The 21,289-nt window shown below is 46.2% G+C and overlaps 1 protein-coding gene across 9 annotated transcripts in view; it reads right to left on the reverse strand.

The window, feature by feature from the left end:
• Nucleotides 1-1,399: 1,399 nt before the first annotated feature.
• The window catches only part of LOC110501016 (bridge-like lipid transfer protein family member 3B), a 47,954-nt gene continuing 28,064 nt past the window's right edge, over nucleotides 1,400-21,289 (reverse strand). For 2 of the 9 annotated variants that reach the window (XM_090213694.1, XM_090213697.1), the window contains exons 13-22: nucleotides 20,217-20,413; nucleotides 19,149-19,916; nucleotides 17,911-18,575; nucleotides 15,293-15,447; nucleotides 11,710-11,882; nucleotides 9,971-10,121; nucleotides 8,249-8,505; nucleotides 8,062-8,170; nucleotides 5,140-5,294; nucleotides 1,400-4,255 (exon numbers count right to left, since the gene is read on the reverse strand). In XM_090213694.1, the coding sequence (XP_090069820.1) occupies nucleotides 4,127-4,255; nucleotides 5,140-5,294; nucleotides 8,062-8,170; nucleotides 8,249-8,505; nucleotides 9,971-10,121; nucleotides 11,710-11,882; nucleotides 15,293-15,447; nucleotides 17,911-18,575; nucleotides 19,149-19,916; nucleotides 20,217-20,413 (2,759 nt within the window). In that variant the 3' untranslated portion in view covers nucleotides 1,400-4,126. Of the gene's footprint in view, nucleotides 4,256-5,139; nucleotides 5,295-8,061; nucleotides 8,506-9,689; nucleotides 9,747-9,932; nucleotides 10,122-11,709; nucleotides 11,883-15,292; nucleotides 15,448-15,871; nucleotides 15,972-17,910; nucleotides 18,902-19,148; nucleotides 19,917-20,216; nucleotides 20,414-21,289 lie in introns of those variants that run through there. The other 7 variants (XM_090213693.1, XM_090213696.1, XM_036957173.2 and 4 more) reach the window with 6 other exon arrangements.

Here is a 21,289-nt window from a genome sequence, read left to right on the forward strand (position 1 = left end):
TCTGGGTGACAACAGGGGAACCTACAATACCCATACCTACCAGTAGATGTCAGACTCGGACTGCTTTTCTGTCTTCATCAAGGACGTTGGCAGCATACAACAGTGGACAGTAAGGGCTCTGTCTCAATCCATCCATGTCCTCTCCTTGACTACTCAGATTCGAAAGACCTGACCACAATTAACTATAAACAGTCTAGCACATTTAATATGGCCGACAACACAGGGCCATTTTTTTGATCTGCAGACAGTGGTTTCTGTTGCTCTTCGCTCATCAGGGGAAGTCCCTTCTTCATAAGGTATTTCGGTGCTGTCCATGACACCTTCTGAAGGCTGCGCCCATCGTGTTGATCTGGCCCAATCTGAGCCAGGTGGCTTGTCCACTGCTCCTCCCACTTAAGCCAGAGCCATTGAGATGCCTTCTCTGGCTCCTTTTCAGTTAATCTTTCCTCAATTCCTTTTCAAAAAACACTGGAGAAGGCCTGAGTGGAGGGATCTTAGACCATCCCCTTCAATACGTTTGAGAATGAGGCCAGGCGATACTCTAGAATCCTCAAATTTAAATCTGGACCTCTAAACCAGTTCCACTGCTTTTTTCTCCTCTAGACCTGGGACACCAGGTGGTGCTATTCATTCTCAGGTAGAACAAAAGAACCAGCAGCACTCTGGACTACCAGGGTAGGATTTGATTACTCCTGGCCTAGGATGTGAGGAGTCACGAAAACGTATTGAGAATGAGCCTTGCCTCCTATCTATGTGGCAGACCTTTCACTGTGTTCCCTTTACTCCTCAGTGCCCTCTATTGGTAGACACTTGGTCTTCAATCCCTTGTCAATGTATGATACTTTCAGCAGCTTCCTCTATCCACTCCTCCCATGGAAGTGTTTGCTCTGTCCCGTTAGTGGACTGGTGGAAGTTCCCTTGTCCAGATGCACCAGGTTTAAACCCCCCACAATTCAGTAGATAGGCAGATGACCAAGTGTGCACCATGTTTAATAAGATTTACATTTTGATCATTTATCTGATACTACTACTCCCCCCCCCCGAGGGACTTAGTGAATTCAACTTAAGGGCAATTCCGCCACTTTTCAACCTCATATTCATTATTGCCATCAACATACCTGTCTACATGTTTGAAAATCACTGTTTTTAAAATGTATTTACTTTTGATGTCATTGGGCATAGAAATGTGCCATTTTCAAATATGCAGACACTGGTATTGTGCTGAAGACAATGAAAATTAGGTTGGAATTGCCCTTTAAGGTAGATAGGTAAAACAACCACATCAATCATTGTAAGTAAAAGTTCCCTCAATAGAGAAGCTATCAGTATAATCATTGCTAGTAAGAACAGACAAGTGCAAGGAAGTCAAGTAGAACAGTATAACAACTGAGAAAGACAATTATTGGATACCTTTTTATTTTCATCAGTAGCTCAGCAGCTTCGACAGACAAATATTACAAATCATTTTCTTTTTGTACACAGGTTCTCAGGAGGCAGAGCTCCCAGGAGAGGAGCGGCTGAGCAGGTCAAGGGAGGAGCTATAGGTCAAGGGAGGAGCTATTGTAATGAGGGGGCAGGTCCCTTTGGACCAGGAAGTGGATGAGAAAGTTAACCCCGGGGAGGGCAGCCTTTAAAGTACAATCAAGCATTCAAATCCTACCAGCCATTCAAGTTTTGTCAGTGTTGAGCAGGTAAGTGAACCTGCATCGTATCAAGGCAGAGCGCAGACAGCGCAGCTTGGAAAGACATTCAGCTGGACTGAACTAGGCCTAGGCTGAGCTAGGTCCACAATTTGGATAGTTAAGGACTTTAAAGTAGAAAAGGTATGTATTCCCAAACTGTGCCCTTTTTGAAGGACTAGGATGGGGTCATTCGAGTGAGCCTGCCAGTGAAAACCAAAGGAAGACCAGTTGCCATCGTTGGTGTAAACAGAACTAACTACCTTTACCTTCTTCGGTTTTGTTTTAGGGTAGTTGTGTTTTTACTTGATCTCATTTCCATTCGGGAACAGAGAACCTGCAGACTGCACCTTTAAAGAGAGGCAAGCCATTGTAATCCGTCAGCAAATCTCATGCTACTACTGGAAACGTCCCTGTGTAAGACGTGAGACTTCAGACAGAACTGCCTTCTGACTGAATTCTATGTGAGCCAAAAGCATGCTCCAAAGGGGAAATAAAGCACTATTCTACAACACTCCAAGGCTTCCCCAACAGACAAGCATGGTGCAGCAGATATGGGCACAACTTCACGTGGGTGAAAACTACACATGTATAATTATGCAAATATAGAATGCACGCACAGAAAAGCACATGCCTGTGTTTCCCCTCCTGCACTGGGAGGAGTTCCCTAACGTAGCAGGCGTAAAATCAACGCCTGAAACTGGATCCTTTACAACAAATCTTGAGGAGAAGGGGGGGGGGGGGGGGGGGGGAGTCAGGGAGGTTCTCTTCTGCAACATTCAACCAATCCAGTACATGTGGAGGAGAAGATGGAGCGTCACCTTGTTAATGTCCAAAAGTGGAAGTCGCGTCACAGGCTCTTTCCATTTCCCCTTAAAACCTGATCGTACGGTGTTGGGCTCGGCAGAGGCTAGGCGAGAGCTGTATTCATTAGTCGCAGACCTTTGCAAAACAACGTTTCGCAACGGAAACAATTTACTCTAGGAACTTAATGGAAGCAAAGGCCGCAAACAGAACCAACGAGGGGGGACCTACCTGAATTTGTCCAATCGTTGCTAAATGTTTTCCGTTTGGAGTAAATGTTTTAAGTTGCAAAACGTTTTGAACAGAAAATACATTTTGTAAAGGAATCCAAATAATGAATACACCCCAGGCTTTATCCTCATAGGAGAAAAGAGATGGTAACTTGCTCTCCATATTAGTGTTCTTTTCACTCATTGGATGTTCGAGAGATGACAGAATAGTGTTCTCAACCGGATTGGACGATGCTTTCGTACAGGGATCGTATTTACAGTGAATGTCGTTCAAAAGTGCTGGACACACAACTAGCTATTTACATGTAGAAAAATAGTGGGGAATAAACAGTGCAGTGGGACATCATGGGCATTGTAGACATTAACTAGATGGAATGGAAGAAAAGTACATGTGAAAATATATAATTGTATATTTTCCCTTTTCAATTAAATGAAATGCTTGTTTTAGTTACATGACAAATACATGTTGAAAACACACTGCACAACAATTCAGAATTCTGTAGAAAACATTGTGTACGCTTTGCCCCTCATAAGTACATTACCATACACACACCAAATACAATTGGTTCAGCGCTAGATACATTTTTTTCCATAAGCACCAAATGACATGTTCAGTTTCAGCGCAGTGCCAAAATAAGTCTATTTTTAAGACATTCCTCCAAAGATATGACATTCAGTGTCTCACCCCACCCAGGCAAGCCCCTCCCATAAAAGGTCATATTACATATAGAAGGTATCGATTCGGGGAGGGCAACTCCCCCCCCCCCCCCAAGACTAACATTCAGGACTCCCACCCCACCTCCCTAGCCCCTCCATTCCACTTGAGGGCTGTTTAATTTAGATTCGTCCCCTCTCCCCTTCATCCCTCCTTACGCTCCCATATTTAGGAGGCTGCTCTGGCTTGCAGAGTCAGATTAATGGAGAGACTGAACATTAACTTACTGCATAAAGAGAGCAACTCAAAACAAGCACAACAATCACGTAAAACAAGCATGTGTACTGCAGTCCTAGTCCCAGCCCAGGGATGACACGGCAGCACTGTATCGAGGAGGGGATGAAAGTCTAACACTGTCCACTCTCCAGTTCCTCTACTGGGGGTAGGGATGAGGGTGGTAGGTAGGCTGAAGTGAAAAAGTAGACCCCCTCTCTGGTTTTCAGGGACTGCGTGTGTGTGTGTTAAGGAGTAGACTTCATGGACTGTGTGTGTGTGTGTGTGTGTGTGTGTGGTCTAGTTCTTAGGCGACCAGTTCTTCATAAGAACAGGCTTGAATGACCTGGCTGATGCTTGAATAATACTTGTGTGATGCTATATCAAGTAGCTCCAGTATCCAGCACCCTCTCCTCTCTGCTTCCCCCCTGTGGTGATATGCAAGCACTACAGACTGGTGGTCACTGGGCCTCTGGTGGCCTACCCTAGCTGCTGTTCACTTTGAGACTCTTCATGCGGTGTAACAGGGAGTCCTTCTCCATTTGGGCCTCAGCTAGAGCCATCTTGGCTTTGGAGAGCTCCAGTTTCAAACACTCGTTCTCCTCTATCAGCAGCTAGGAGTAAACAGAAGAGAGGGTGTTGATAAGTGTGGTGGTTAAATTCCTATGAAAGAGTGCAGGGCATAACATTTTATTTTTGGTCCACCAGCCAGTCAGATTTTTTACCAGCCAAAATATTTTCTCCCTGCTAAAATTACACAAAACAAAAAGCGCTGTTTGTAATGTATCCAAAACAAATGCATTACTAGAAAGAAGTAATGTGGTATATTGTTTAATTTAATTTGTGACTTGAGTACACACACAAAATATCACAGAGGAGACAAAGACTTTCACCTGCCCCTTTAAGGGCCGGAGGTTACCATGGTAACGCTACTCCAGTCATGTTTATGGCTGTGAGATCGAGTCTGACTAGTAGAAGTGTCATCTTCGCTTTCCGAGCAGTTGAAACGCAAACATGGAAAAACAGCCTAGCTAGTGAACAAAACAATGTAAATAGCCGAGAAACACAACGTGTCACTTCAGTAGACTTTTGTTTCAAGTAAATTTGACCAACTTTTATTCCTGTGCGCAGCGCTTCTAAAAATGTATATTTCCCTCAGCTCTTCACATGCGCAGTGTTGCAGCGCAAAGTGGAATAGGCTACATAGGATTTGCAGTTTTGACTTTGTGCGATTAATTTACAAGCTATGAAACAAAACGGTGGAAATAATTTGAAAATAAATATAACAGTATTTATTTTACATGTGATCATACTTGCTTATTTTTATTCATAAATGAGAGTGAAATGATCACACTGTGGAGCCCTGGCCCCCCGCCAACATGGCTGGTGTAAACAGACATTCTTACCTGACAACTCAAAAATCAACCCTCATATGGCAGGTGGCGGGTGTTCATTTCAGGCCCTGGATGAGAGGGTGGTGTGTGTGTGGACTACTCACCTGTTCTTTGTTGGAGGGGGTTGTGCTAGGGCTAGGAGGGCCGGGGGTCTGTGTGGCCTTGAGAGTGCTGCTGACCACACTCTCAGGGACTGGAGACAGACCACTGTCAATCAATTGGACTTCTTTCTTAGGCCCCGCCTCAGACGCATTTTCCACTGTGACAACAGAGAAGGTGGGCGGGGAGTGGGTGAAAGGTAGAAATAAACTTGAAAGGCATGTCATTGTATGATGAAATGAGACGGTGTTGGGGCGGAGGGTGCAGGAGGGTGTGTGTGCGTGTGTGTATAAGTGAGGCAGTGTGTGTTTGTGTATGAGTGAATGTGTGAGACTCTGTGCACGCGTAAGAGTGCGCGTGAGAGAGTGCGGCACGGTGCTGCCTCAGATTGTTTGTTGGCAATTTGCATATACTCCAGAATGTTATGAAGAGTGATCAGATTAATTGCAAAGTCCCTCTTTGCCATGCAAATTAACTGAATCCCCAAAAAACATTTCCACTGCATTTCAGCCCTGCCACAAAAGGACCAGCTGACATCATGTCAGTGATTCTCTCGTTAACACAGGTGTGAGTGTTGACGAGGACAAGGCTGGAGATCACTCTGTCATGCTGATTGAGTTTGAATAACAGGCTGGAAGCTTCAAAAGGAGGGTGGTGCTTAGAATCATTGTTCTCCCCAGACCTTAATCTCATTGAGAACTTGTGGTCAATCCTCAAGAGGCGGGTGGACAAACAAAAACCCACAAATTCTGACAAACTCCAAGCATCGATTATGCAAGAATGGACTGCCATCAGTTAGGATGTGGCCCAGAAGTTGATTGACAGTATGCCAGGGCTGAATGCAGAGGTCTTGAAAAACAAGGGTCAACAATGCAAATATATATCATAATAATTGTCAATAAAAGCATTGACACTTATGAAATGCTTGTAATTATACTTCAGTATTCCATAGTAACATCTGACAAAAATATCTAAAGACACCGAGGCAGCAGACTTTGAAAATGAATATTTGTGTCATTCTCAACTTTTGGCCACGACTGTATATACAGTTGAAGTCGGAAGTTAACATACAATTAGTTTGGAGTCATTAAAACTCGTTTTTCAACCACTCCACAAATTTCTTGTTAACAAACTATAGTTTTGGCAAGTTGGTTAGGACATCTACTTTGTGCATGACATGTAATTTTTCCAACAATTCACTGTATCACAATTCCAGTGTGTCAGAAGTTTACATACACTAAGTTGACTGTGGCTTTAAACAGCTTGGAAAATTCCAGAAAATGATATCATGACCGTAGAAGCTTCTGATAGGCTAATTGACATAATTTGAGTCAATTGGCAGTGTGGATATATTCCAAGGCCTACCTGTAGATGTATTCCAAGGCCTACCTGTAGATGTATTCCAAGGCCTACCTGTAGATGTATTCCAAGGCCTACCTGTAGATGTATTCCAAGGCCTACCTGTAGATGTATTCCAAGGCCTACCTGTAGATGTATTCCAAGGCCTACCTGTAGATGTATTCCAAGGCCTACCTGTAGATGTATTTCAAGGCCTACCTGTAGATGTATTCCAAGGCCTACCTGTAGATGTATTTCAAGGCCTACCTGTAGATGTATTTCAAGGCCTACCTTTTAGCGCAGTGCCTCTTTGCTTGACATCATGGGAAAATCAAAAGAAATCAGCCAAGACCTCAGAAAACAAATTGTAGACCTCCACAAGTCTGGTTCATCATTGGGAGCAATTTCCAAATGCCTGAAGGTACCACATTCATCTGTACAAACAACATGGGACCACGCAGCAGTCATACCACTCAGGAAGGAGATATTTCTGTCTCCTAGAGATGAACGTACTTTGGTGCGAAAAGTGCAAATCAATCCCACAACAGCAAAGGACTTTGTGAAGATGCTGGAGGAAACAGGTACAAAAGTATCTATATCCACAGTAAAACGAGTCCAAAATCGATATAACCTGAAAGGCCACTCAGCGAGGAAGAAGCCTCTACTCCAAAACCCCCATAAAAAAGCCAGACTACGGTTTGCAACTGCACATGGGGACAAAGAGAAATGTCCTCTGGTCAAAAATACAACTGTTTGTCCATAATGACCATCGTTATGTTTGGAGGAAAAGGGGGAGGCTTGCAAGCCGAAGAACACCATCCCAACCGTGAAGCACGGGGGTGACAGCATCATGTTGTTTGTGTGCTTTACTGCAGTAGGGACTGGTGCACTTCACAAAATAGATGGCATCATGAGAGGGGATAATTATGTGTATATATTGGAAGCAACATCTCAAGACATCAGTCAGGAAGTTAAAGCTTGGTCACAAATGGGTCTTCCAAATGGACAATGACCCCAAGCATACTTCCAAAGTTGTGGCAAAATGGCTTAAGGACAATAAAGTCAAGGTATTGGAGTGGCAATCAAAGCCCTGACCTCAATCCTATAGAACATTTGTGGGCAGAACTGAAAAAGCGAGTGCGAGCAAGGAGGCCTACAAACCTGACTCAGATACACCAGCTCTGTCAAGAGGAATGGCCCAAAATCCACCCAATTTATTTTGGGAAGCTTGTGAAAGGCAACCTGAAACATTTGACCCAAGTTTAAAAAATGTAAAAGGCAATGCTACCAAATACTAATTGAGTATGTAAACTTCTGACCCACTGGGAATGTGATGAAAGAAATAAAAGCTGAAAGAAATAATTCTCTCTACTATTATTCTGACATTTCACATTGTTAAAATAAAAGTGGTGATCCTAACTGACCTAAGACAGGGATTTTTTACTAGGATTAAATGTCAGGAATTGTGAAAAACTGAGTTTAAATGCATTTGGCTAAGGTAAGCTTCCAACCAACTGTATATGAGTGAATGTGTGAGGCAGTGTGTGTGTGTGTGTGTGTGAGTGAGTGAGGCAGTGTGTGTGTCTCACCCCCTATAGAGAAGGCTCCATCGTCTGTCCTGTGGATGAGCAGGTTGGCGATGTGCAGGGTGATGGGGGTGGGATCAGGGTCAGACGGGTTGTCACGGAGACCATCATCCTGCAGAGGGGGAAAGAGGTTAATGTGTCTGTGGTTAATGTGTCTGTGGTTAATGTGTTGGTGTGTGTTCATCCCCACCTTCAGGTTGATGTGTGTGTCCCTGACGCTGATCTCCATCGGGAGGACCTGGGGGGTGGAGTCATCCTCCAGGAAGTGAGCCAGGTTCCTTAGCGACGACATGAGGAAGCTGGCCCGGTAGCCGTGGAGACGCAGCTGGAGGAAACCGTTGGTCTCAGCCAGGGGGGAGTGGGTGGCAGCACAGGGCCCGCTCTCCAGCCGAGCCCTGACCTCCGGGAGATGGGTGGTCCCGTCTGAATTGGCCTCCAGACCGCCACCTAGCGAGGGGAAGAGGAGAGAATAATCAGGCAGTAATCAATCAATTCCCATTAAAAAGAGAAGGCATGGATTGGCTGCAATACAAACATAATCACTGCAACCACAACTCAAAGAAAAGGCTCAGCGATGGCCGCTCGGCAGGCATACAACCAGACACTGCCTTACTGCTGACGCCAGTCTATGAATCCATTTCTAAGGTGTGACTAATTTGTAAAGCAAGGGCCCTTCTGGGGGGTGGGGGTACTGATCCCATACAACTATTTAAAGGCCAGTGAAGTGTCACAGCAGCTGCACGCACAGACACACATTAATACTACAACGCATCGGTCACTGCCTCAGTCAGGAAGGAAGGAGAGATGGAGGGAGGAAATGGCAGACGTGAGAGAAGGTAAGAGGTAAAAACAGAAATGGTGAGAAAGTGATCAAGGAGAGCGAGAGAGCGGGGTAGGAAAGGAGAGCGAGAGAGAGGGGTAGTGAAGGAGAGAGATGGGGATTATTCTGTGAAAGAGGGAGGAGGCGGAGCTGAGCGAGCGAGCACTGTCTCATAGTACTGGGGCTAAATATGGACCTCAACAACCCCTCTTAAATATTCACACACGTTGGAGGTGACATGCTGGAGACACACATGCACACAACCTGTCGTGCCACAAAATCACATACCGACACTGGGTTTAATGTAGCTGGTAATGGGAGCAAAACCCCCATTAGTGCTAATGCACCGTCTCACTGCAGCAGTTAGACACACACACCCCTTGAGACACACACTGCAGTCACACATTGTGTGTGTGTGTGTGTTTTTTACTATCCTTGTGGGAACCAGAAGTTCTCACCAGGATAGTAAAACAAGGACAATCGTGTGGACATTTTGCCAATCCCCACAAGGAAAAACACTATTTATGGGCTTAGGGGTTAGGTTCAGGGATGGCTACAATTAGGGTTAGGTTTAGGGGTTTGTGGTTAAGGAAAATAGGATTTTGAATGGGAATCAATTGTTTGGTCCCCACAAGGATAGTAAATCAAACTTGTGTAGCATGCTTGGTGTAGCAAAAATACAAATTACTATCTGTCATTTCATACCAACGATGAAATCAGAGATACACTAAAACACACAAACAGGTAGTAAGTAGCACTTGTGCGCAAGCTTGCGTTTGCCTACCCATGCTTATGTTCCACACACACATACCTTCACTGCCTGGGGCAGGGGGTACAATAGTGCTGCCCTGAGCAGTGGGTACCATACCTGCAAGAGTTATGGAAGGGTAAACCAAGTCAATTGGGAGTGTGTGTGGGAGTGTGTGGCCATAACCCAGCTATAGATAGTACTCCAAGAAAATGGGGAATAGCAAAACTGCAGTGTGTGTGAGTGCAATGTGTGTGTACTAGCCCAGATGTATGCATGCATGTATATATGCGTATGAGCATATACATTTGTGTGTCTACGCATGCGTCTGTGTGTGTCTTCACCCAGGCTGCGGTTGCTGAGGTATTGTCGGAGGCTGACGTTTCCCAGCTGTGTGGGTCTGATGCAGCCCACCTCCAGAGACACAGCCGTGCTCTCCCCTCGCACTTCCATCGCCCCACACACACACTGTACCTTCAGCACCAGCACCGACACCTGGGGGTGGGGAGAGAGAGGCATTACGTTGGATAAGAGTCTGCTAAAATGAATAAAAATGTAAGTTAATTCAATCAATTCAGAAAGTGGGGTAAAGTGATAGTTCAGGAAATGAAAAATGCTCATGTGTACTCATATATGTATGTACAATGCTTTCGGAAAGTATTCAGACCCCTTGACTTTTTCAACATTTAGTTACGTTACAGCCTTGTTCTAAAATGGATTAAATAAAACATTTTCAATCTACAATCTACACACAATACCTCATGAAAGAAAAAAGGTTTTTAGAATTGTTTGCAAATGTATTAAACATAAAAAACATAATTACTTTATTTACATAAGTATTCAGACCCTTTGCTATGAGACTCGAAACTGAGCTCAGGTGCATCCTGTTTCCATTGATCGTCCTTGAGAAGTTTCTACAACTTGATTGTAGTCCATCTGTGGTAAATTCAATTGATTGAACATGATTTGGAAAGGCACACGTGTCTATATAAGGTCCCACAGTTGACATGTCAGAGCAAAAACCAAGCCATGAGCTCGAAAGAATTGTCCGTATAGCTCTGAGACAGGATTGTGTCGAGGCACAGATCTGGGGCTACCAAAACAGTTCTACAGCATTGAAGGTCCCCAAGAACACAGTGGTCGCCATCATTCTTAAATAGAATAAGTTTGGAACAACCAAGACTCTTCCTAGAAATGGCCGCATGGCCAAACTGAGCAATCGGGGGAGAAGGGACTTGGTCAGGGGGGTGACAAAGAACCCAGAGTTCCTCTGTGGAGATGGGATAACCTTCCAGAAGGACAACCATCTCTGCAGCACTCCACCAATCAGGTCGTTTTGGTAGAGTGGCCAGACGGAAGCCACTCCTCAGTAAAAGGCACATGACAGCCCGGTTGATGTTTTCCAAAAGGCACCTAAAGACCATGAGAAACAAGATTCTCTGGTCTGATGAAACCAAGACTGAACTCCTTGGCCTGACCACTAAGCGTCACATCTGGAGGAAACCTGGCACCATCCCTACGGTGAAGCATGTTTGTGGCAGCATCATGCTGTGGGGATGTTTTCCAGCAGCATGGACTGGGAGACTACTCAGGATCAAGGCAAAGATGAACAGAGCAAAGTGCAAAGATATCCTTGATAAAGTCCTGAGTGCTCTGGAGCAGGTTCTCAGACTGTGGCAAAGGTTCACCTTCCAACAGGACAACGACCTTAAGCAAATACAGGTGTGTCAAGCTTGTCGCGTCATACCCAAGAAGACTCGAGGCTGTAATCGCTGCCAAAAGGTACTGAGTAATGGGTCTAAATACTTATATAAATGTAGTAGACATTTTTGCAAATGTATTAAAAATAAACTAAATACCTGTTTTTGGTTTGTAATTATGGGGTATTGAGGGGGAAAAAACAATTTAATCGATTTTATAACAAGGCTGTAACGTAACAAAATGTGGAAAAAGTCAAGGGGTCTGAATACTTTCCGAATGCAATGTATAGTGTGTGTGTATGCATGTGTGTGTACAGCACGGTGTCTGTTCATGTGTCCATGCCTGAATGTGGGCATACATTTCCTGTGCATGTGTGTATTACCATGTCTTTGGTAGGTTCGTCGATGCTCTGGGAGGTGGCACTGACAGTATCTGGTGAGCCAGCACCGTCCTGCTCCCCTGTGCCCATGGCCGCTACTGCTGCTGCCTCCTTGGCAATTTCTGTGGCACTTTGCTCCCTCACCACATCCTTAAAGCCTGAGATGGACACGTCGTCTGTGGACACAGAATGAATAAAAAAATTGGTGGTCTGCTACCAATACATTGATAAATACCAGACAAAAACCTAAACTCAGCAACAACAAAAAAAGGACCCTGTCTTTCAAAGATAATTCTTAAAACTTCACAGATCTTCACTGTAAAGGGTTTAAACACTGTTTCCCATGCTTGTTCAATGAACCATAAAAAATTAATGAACATGCACCTGTGGCAATTATGCACCTGTGGCAATTAAGGTCAAAGTTATGAAAACTTAGAACACTAAAAAGAGGCCTTTCTACAGACTCTGAAAAACACCAAAAGAAAGATGCCCAGGGTCCCTGCTCATCTGCATGAACATTCCTTAGGCATGCTGCGAGGCATGAAGGCCGCAGATGTGGCCAGGGCAATAAATTGCAATGTCCGTACTGTGAGACGCCTAAGACAGCGCTACAGGAAGACAGGACGAACAGCTGATCGTGGCAGACCACGTGTAACACCTGCATAGGATTGGCATTTCCGAACATCACACCTGCAGGACAGGTACAGGATGGCAACAACTGCCCGAGTTACATTAGGAATGCACAATCCCTCCATCAGTGCTCAGACTGTCCACAATAGGCTGAGAGGCTGGACTGAGGGCTTGTAGGCCTATTGTAAGGCAGGTCCTCACCAGACATCACCGGCACTTATGGGCACAAACCCACCGTCGCTGGACCAGACAGGACTGGCAAAAAGTGCTCTTCAAAGTTGTCTCACCAGGGGTGATGGCCGGATTCACGTTTATCGTCGAAGGAATGAGCGTTACACCGAGGCCTGTACTCTGGAGCGGGATTGATTTGGAGGTGGAAGGTCCATCATGGTCTGGGGCGGTGTGTCACAGCCTCATCTGACTGAGCTTGTTGTCATTGCAGGGAATCTCAACGCTGTGCATTACACGGAAGACATCCTCCTCCCTCATGTGGTACCCCTTCCTGCAGGCTCATTCTGACATGACCCTCCACCATGACACGGCCTCCAGCCATACTGCTCGTTCTGTGCGTGATTTCCTGCAAGACAGGAATGTCAGTGTTCTGCCATGGCCAGCGTAGAGCCCTGATCTCAATCCCATTGAGCATGTCTGGGACCTGTTGGATTGGAGGGTGAGGGCTAGTGCCATTCCCCCCAGAAATGTCCAGGAACTTGCAGGTGCCTTGTGGAAGAGTGGGGTAACATCTCACAGCAAGCACTGGCAAATCTGGCACAGTCCATGAGGAGGAGATGCACTGCAGTACTTGTACTTAAATGCAGCTGGTGGCCACACCAGATACTGACTGTTACTTTTGGTTTTGACCCCCCCTTTAGTCACAGACACATTATTCAATTTCTGTTAGTCTGTGGAACTTGTTCAGTCTATGTCCGTTGTTGAATCTTATGTTCATACAAATATTTACACATGTTAAATTTGCTGAAAATAAACGCAATTGACAGTGAGAGGACATCTTTATTCTGGTATAGTGCACATCAGCTCACAACTGCCATATCCTGGACAAACTATGGAATAGAAAGAACAAGAACTTCCGACTTCAACTGTAGCTCCGAACAACGCAGTAAAACAAGTACGCAATCAATGAGCTATGTTGAGAATACAGTACACACAACCCCACAGCAAAATGGATAGAATGGCAGGAAATAGCTTCCGGACCGGAGTCTGGAATATAAACATATGTATGTGAATGGTGTGTATAGACAGTCTGGACAGTATATTCATAGAAAAGGTGTGTACAGTAGATATATAGGATGATCCATAACTACAATACAGTATATACATATGAAGTGGGTAAATCAGTATGTAAACATTATTATGTAAATAGGGCTGCAGTCTCTAAGGTGCAGGGTAGAGTACTGGCTGTTAGCTGGCTAGTGACAGTGTCTAAGGTTCAGGCCAGGGTACTGGACGGAGGCCGGCTAGTGATGACTATTTAATAGTCTGATGGCCTGGATATAGAAGCTGTTTATCAGTCTCTCTGTCCCAGTGTTGATGCACCTGCATGGTCTCCATCTTCTAGATGGTAGCGGAGAGAATGATGATCTTCTTGGCCTTTGAAACACCGGGTGCTGTAGATGCCCCCGTTGGGTTGGGCTGACCGCACCACCCTCTGGAGAGCCTGGAGGTTGCGAGCGGTGCAACTGCCGTACCATGAGGTAATGATGCTCTCAAAGGTGCATCTGTAGAAGTTTGTGAGGGTCTTACTAGCTAACCAAACTTGTTCATCGTCTGTGTGCGCACGCGTGTTGATTTGGTCTCCACCAGCCACGTTCATGACACACAGGTTAAAATACCAAAACCTACTGTGAACCAACTATATTAATTTGGGGAGAGGGCGAAACGTAAATTAAACATTCATGGACATTTAGATAGCTTGCTGTTGCTAGTTAATTTGTCCTAGGAGATAAACTTTGGCTTGTTATTTTATCTGAAATGCATATGGTCCTTTTTTGAGCTGGCTCTTTGTAGAATTTTGACCTATTTTAAGTCATACAAAATCGTGTGTTCTCTACTCCAACAATGAATCCACAGATAACTTGGTTTCCCCTTTTTCTCTTTGATTAGTCTCTCCTTGTTCATCTTTCTTCTTCTGTGGATTTTATATTGCGGTTGGCAACCATCTTTAAGGTGCATTAATGCCACCAACTGGCCTGGAGTGTGGACCTCAGTTCATCTTTCAATCACCCACTTCGGTATATGCTCCTAAAAACCAATGAGTAGATAGGAGAGGCTGGACTTGCAGCGAGTCAAGCTTCTAAAATAGAGCCAAGTTATATTCCTGGTAGGCAGACGCCTGTTGACGTGCGCGAGCAGTGGATGAAATGATTGAACATGTATATGAACATTTATTTTGCAACGCGGCTGGTTTGGTCAGCATATTAGGGGCTAAGATTAATTTCTTCAGCATCCTGAGGTTGAAGAGGCTTTGTTGTGCCATCTTCACCACACTGTCGGTGTGAAGGAACCATTTCACATTCTCAGTGAGGAACTAGAAGCTGTTGACTATCCACTGCCTGTCGATGTGGATGGGGGCGTTCTCTCGCTGCGGCCTCCTGAAGTCCACGATCAGCTCCTTCGTCTTGTTGACGTTGAGGGAGAGGTTATTTTCCTGGCACCACTCCACCAGGGCTCTCAACTCCTCCTTGTAGGCTGCCTCATTGTTGTTAGTAAAATCAGGCCTACCACTGTTGTGTCGTCAGCAAACCTGATGAATGAGATGTAGACGCGCATGACCACGCAGTCATGGGTGAACAGGGAGTTTAGGATGTGGCCGAGCACCAGAGGGGCCCCCGTGTTGAGGGTCAGCGTGGTGGACGTGATGTTGCCTTCCTTCACCACCTGGGGTCAGCCCGTCAGGAAGTCTACAACCCAGGGCCCTGTGTGTGCGTGTGGTTCCTACCCCTCTCCAGCATGCTGTATGTGTCTGTGTCTCCGTCCTCCATCAGGTAGCTGTCTATGGAGAGGTTGTCCAAGGACTGCAGAGACGGAGTCTTCTTCATGTTCTTATAGGACACTGAGAAACTGGACTGGGAACGCTCCCTCATCAGACGCCCACTGGAACACACAAACAAACAAAAGTGAGTGTGAGTGGGGGAGAAGGGTGAGGGGGGAAAGAAAAACAGGAGTACTGTGGACCTCAAGGCTTGGATTTGAATAGCCCTGCGCCCCCTTTCCCAAAAGCATTTTAAGGCTGAGTTCATCATCAGAACCATTGAGCTGGTCCTAACAATGAACTTAGCCTTATGATGCTTTTGGGAAACCGGGCTCAGGTCTAGACCGTTGACCTAGCCAAGGCTATCTGCTACTAGTCACCAGATAAAGGCTACACACACTATTCACCGGGTACACACACCAACTTGCAGCGTGTAAATGTATACAGACCCACAGATACACACCCAACCACAGACAATTCTACATGCACACATACAGATAGAACATGTAACAGATATTTAAAGGAATGCGGGGACACACACAGACAGACCCATAGCGTGTCTTACATGTTGGAAATAGAATATAGGGAGGTGGACCGGGTGTTTGAGGAGCTGAGCCGGTCAGAAACCACTGACAGACTGCCTTTCCTTTGTAGAGAAAGAACACACACACACCCCGCATGGGTCAGAGCAGAGGACACACTGAGCTACAGAATAGCAGTGAGAGAAAAAAACGCACACAAAAAGACCGACGCACACCTTGTATGGGAGCACAGTGGACAAGGCAGAAACACACACAAACGAACAAACACCTCTTATGGGTGACAACATTGATATTGTGACGTATAGGGCAGGTACAGTGAGGTCACTGTATTTACACAGACATGATGTAGAACTACAGACTGATGTGATGGGACTGACCAAGTAACAGTAAAGTAACATTAAATGATGCTTTACTAAGCTGGGCATGAATAAGTGAGTAACTGTAATGACATCTGGAGGAAGTATTGTTGTGACTGAGTCTTGCAGTAATAGGAGTGACTGTTTATTTAAAGCTTGTCATAAGTCCTCTGAATGAGTGTTACGGTCTGCCTGCCGATTGGCCTGCATTTTCCACTGCTGATCTGGCGACCGGGACATGCACCAAGTCACAGTAAAGATGTTCTTATTGTTTGCTTTGGAGTGAATCATCACTGTGAATGTTTTACAGACTGACCATCTGAATAGCTGAACAATATGTTATGGAAGTAACGGAATCAGTGTTCCTCTGGAGAAATGTGTAGCAGTAACGGGAAAGATCAGGGGGTTTCCCTCCCCCACTGTTTTGGGGTCCCCCCCCAGAGAATTTTTATGCAGGACTGAGAAGCTCACTTCTGGTAACTTTTTAAAAGGACGCATTATCACCTGTATCCCAACTGATGCAGCATAGTGGCTATAAATAAAAGGGCTGACGCATGGGGTAGCCTAGCTGCATTTACCCTGTTGGGCTAATCATTAGTAGAGTCCTGCATCGGGTCAGATAGGCATGGGTGAGACAAAAATTAATTAAATCAGCTGGCGGGTGGAATAAACAAAACTTTTCAAACCGTGGGTCGGTTCGTGGTTCAGAACAATTACATTGCGGGTCGGGAAACAATTTAAAATCAAGTTAGACTTTCAAAACCCAGGCACTTGTTGTGTTGTGAATTCCACTCTGTGAGCGGCGAGACAGACATAAGTCTACCAGCCAAGCACGCATGAAAATGTTCTAATTTGTCCACGTGCAGCGCTTATGTTCCCTCTCCCCACCAGATCATTTTTACTTATTTAACTAGGCTAGTCAGTTAATTAAGAACAAATTCTTATTTACAATGACGGCCTACCTCGGACGACTCTGGGCCAATCGTGCGCCGCCCTATGGGACTCCCAATCACGGCCGGTTGTGATACAACACATTACAAAGCGTATTTTTCCTGGGTAGCCTAGGTTACGTGAAAATGGCTAACGTAGGCCTAACCGGAGGGGAAAAAAGGTTGTGATAAAGGAATAGGCTACATCACCGTGCTGCAAGAGTGAAATCTCGAAGTGCAAGCAGGTAGGCCTATTTTCAATCATTCAGTTCATTTGAAGTTATTAATGACATTCATTCAGCGGTCCTTCATTAGACCATACGCAGGCCATATAAAGAGTAAACCGGTGCGGCTGGTAGAAGTGAGCAGCCGATTTTAGAGTCTGGGAATTCCCTCCCTATGACACTCGTAATTTGAACGCGCCTCGAGAGGAATATTTATCTTGCATAACAAGATAACAAGCCGATTATGTAAATAGATAAACTATTATACTGTGGGCTTGTCTGATTTTGTCCGCAGAGGAAAAGTAAATGTGGACTGTTCCAGCATCTTCAAAGTGCACCTCGGTATACTTTTTTTTAATGTCCCATATTTTTTTTTGCCGTGGCGCCACAGCTAAATGACTGCAGTGGAAACACTGAACTGAATACCTGGTCATTGACAGTGGCTACAGGTCTAAATAGCTGGAAAAGGACTGTTACGGTAATGACAGTCTAAATAACCAGACTGTATTATGATAATGGACGGAAGGGAATTACCTGGACATAGACTCAGGCAATCTGGCCCCAGGGTTCTTCTCGTTCCAGTCTTTGGTGGAGAGGGGGTCTGAGAGAGTGGGGTCTGCCCCGGAGGACTCACCCTGCTGGGCTGTACAATCAACTCCGGTCCCCGGCTCCTCTCCCCCAGTCCAGGCCTCCAGGGAAGCCTCTCCCAACTCCTCTGAACTCGATCTCCCTGTCCTCTCGTCAAGAGAAGCCTTCAGGTTGGGGGCAGAGGCAGGGATGAGAGGGGCGGGGCCTTGCGTTATCCCACCCTCTACCCCTCCCCCGCACATAAGCTGGTCCACTGTACAGCTTCCCTTCGCCCCAGCCCCCTCCACGTGGGTTCCTCTATCCCCCCCCTCCCCTCCATCACTCCCAGTCTCCAAGGTGCATCTACTCTCCGAGGGGGACAACTCCGACCCTAGGGGGGAACCAGGACCCTCGGGCTGGGGTACCGGCTTCAAGAGGAGGGCTACCTCTGCACTTTTGAGCAGGATCCCCACACAGACACTGAAGGGCTGGTGGTCTGGAGGGGGGTCCGATGTGGTCTTTGCCTTGTCTCGTTTGAAGCCCATCCCCTCCAGGTCCTGTTGCAGGGTGTGCTGCAAGGCTTTGATGCTGCGCTGCAGCCGCATCAGGAACATGTACTGCCTGTGGCTCACCTGGACACACACATTATACTCATAACTACACACACTTCAGCATTCTCAAATAAACACAGTGTAATGCATGTTGGTTCACATTATACACACACGTCATACATTAATACAAAGTGTACAAAACATTAGGAACACTTCCCTCATATTGAGTTGCACCACCATCCTTTTGCCCTCAGAACAGCCTCAATTCATCGATGCATGGACCCTACAGGGTGTGGAAAGCATTCCACAGGAATGCTGGCCCATGTTGACTCCAATGCTTCCTGCAGTTGTGTCAAGTTGGCTGGATGTCCTTTGGATGGTGGACCATTCGTGATACACATGGGAAACTGTTGAGTGTGAAAAACCCAGCAGCGTTGCAGTTCTTGACACATAAACCAGTGCACCTGGCACCTACTGCCAAAACTTGTTCAAAGGCACTTAAATATGTTGTCTTGCTCATTCACCCTCTGAATGGCACACACACGTGGCATCAATAAGGGATCAGACTGACCAGGAAAATAAAATGTTCCTAATGTTTTGTACACTTAGTGCACACACACACACACACACACCAAAATATGAATCATCACTCACCTGAGCACTCAAATGCTTTTGTACGTGCACTAACATGTGCATGTCTGCTTCCTTACTGGAAGAGGAAGACGAGGAAGGTGGGGGGATGTTGTCCAGGGACAGTGGCTTGTGAAACCCGTTGCTAGGCGGCAGCGAGGCCTCTGTTGCCGTGGCGTCCGTAACAGTACTATAGTACTCCTTCAAAAGCCTCTTCCTCTGCAGACGTCCAACGGTATCCACAGGCTCGCTCCTGGCCAGGCCTGCAGCTGCAGAAAGGGGCGTTCTCTGCCCTCTCGAAGCCCCGCCCATTAGCCGCTCCTGGTGCTGGGCATGTCTGACCGGCTGGCACGCCCACAGAGTGAGGGGGAAGGCGTCAACGAAGGGCTGGGGCCGCCCCTTCCCGCCGCGCGTCCCCTCGTAGTCCACCCAGAACTGGGCAAAATGAACCGCCCACAAGTCTGTGGCAGCTGGCATTTTGAGGGCATCCACGCCCAACGAGGGCGACACCAACCCTTTATACACATTGTGCAACATAGTGTCCTGCTCATGCGCGTGGCGCTGGAAAACAGGGTGGATCACCGGGAAGGAGGTGGAGGAGCGAGGGAAGGAGGAAAAGGAGGTGGAGAAGAACTGTTGTTCTTGAAAGGAGAGGAGGAGGGCTTCCAGGTGGGAGCGGGAGCAGTTGGGGGGGTGGCGGGTGTTGGTGGCCACCATCTCCGAGCATTGGACAGAGACGGAGCGGGGGAGGTCCTGGGGATAGGAGGGGTCCCTGTCCGTGGGCACTACCAACTGTGGTGGGGGAGAGAGGAAGAGAAACACATTATTAGAAAATATACATAGAGGTCATCAATGTGTACAAGATGACTAATGAGAGTAATTTCCAATCTGTTGAAATGTAAAGACTACGCTCTAACAGAAATGGAGTGCGTTGACCTTTAAGGGCTTTTTTCACAGCTATGGTAGCGTTTGCATTTCTCAACTGACTGAATCAAAGTGTCCAAGGAGTCAATATGAGTGTGTGTGTGTGATTTGAACAGCGACATAACATCATGACAGAGCCTGTGGTTGAGTATCCTTTCTGCCCTCTACCTTGAGCATTAGTCCGTCCACCCTGATGTCGATGTGCTCGTCAGGCTTCTGTTCCTCGTCGTTGAGCTTGTAGAGCTCCATGAACTGTTCCAGGCTCTGCCTCAGGTCCAGCGTAAACAGGTTGCACCACACCAGGCTCCTGGGGTCCAGCACCAGCTGCAGCGCATTCAGCTGCACATACAGGTTGGGGCAGGGGACTACAGGAGGCGGGGAAGAGAAGATGATATAATAATCAATGCAAGGGACTGCAGGAGGTGGGGAAGAGAAGATGATATAAGAATCAATGCAAGGGACTGCAGGAGGTGGGGAAGAGAAGATGATATAATAATCAATGCAAGGGACCGCAGGAGGTGGGAAGAGAAGATGATATAATAATCAATGCAAGGGACAGCAGGAGGTGGGAAAGAGAAGATGATATAATAATCAATGCAAGGGACCGCAGGAGGTGGGAAAGAGAAGATGATATATTAATCAATGCAAGGGACCGCAGGAGGTAGGAAAGAGAAGATGATATAATAATCAATGCAAGGGACCGCAGGAGGTGGGGAAGAGAAGATGATATAAGAATCAATGCAAGGGACCGCAGGAGGTGGGAAAGAGAAGATGATATAAGAATCAATGCAAGGGACCGCAGGAGGTGGGAAAGAGAAGATGATATAAGAATCAATGCAAGGGACTGCAGGAGGTGGGGAAGAGAAGATGATATAAGAATCAATGCAAGGGACCGCAGGAGGTGGGGAAGAGAAGATGATATAAGAATCAATGCAAGGGACCGCAGGAGGTGGGAAAGAGAAGATGATATAATAATCAATGCAAGGGACCGCAGGAGGTGGGAAAGAGAAGATGATATAATAATCAATGCAAGGGACCGCAGGAGGTGGGAAAGAGAAGATGATATAATAATCAATGCAAGGGACCGCAGGAGGTGGGAAAGAGAAGATGATATAATAATCAATGCAAGGGACCGCAGGAGGTGGGGAAGAGAAGATGATATAAGAATCAATGCAAGGGACCGCAGGAGGTGGGGAAGAGAAGATGATATAAGAATCAATGCAAGGGACCGCAGGAGGTGG

This window comes from Oncorhynchus mykiss, chromosome 21 (genome assembly GCF_057628025.1).
Source record: "Oncorhynchus mykiss isolate SJ-2025 chromosome 21, ASM5762802v1, whole genome shotgun sequence".
In the NCBI taxonomy this organism is placed as follows: domain Eukaryota; kingdom Metazoa; phylum Chordata; class Actinopteri; order Salmoniformes; family Salmonidae; genus Oncorhynchus; species Oncorhynchus mykiss.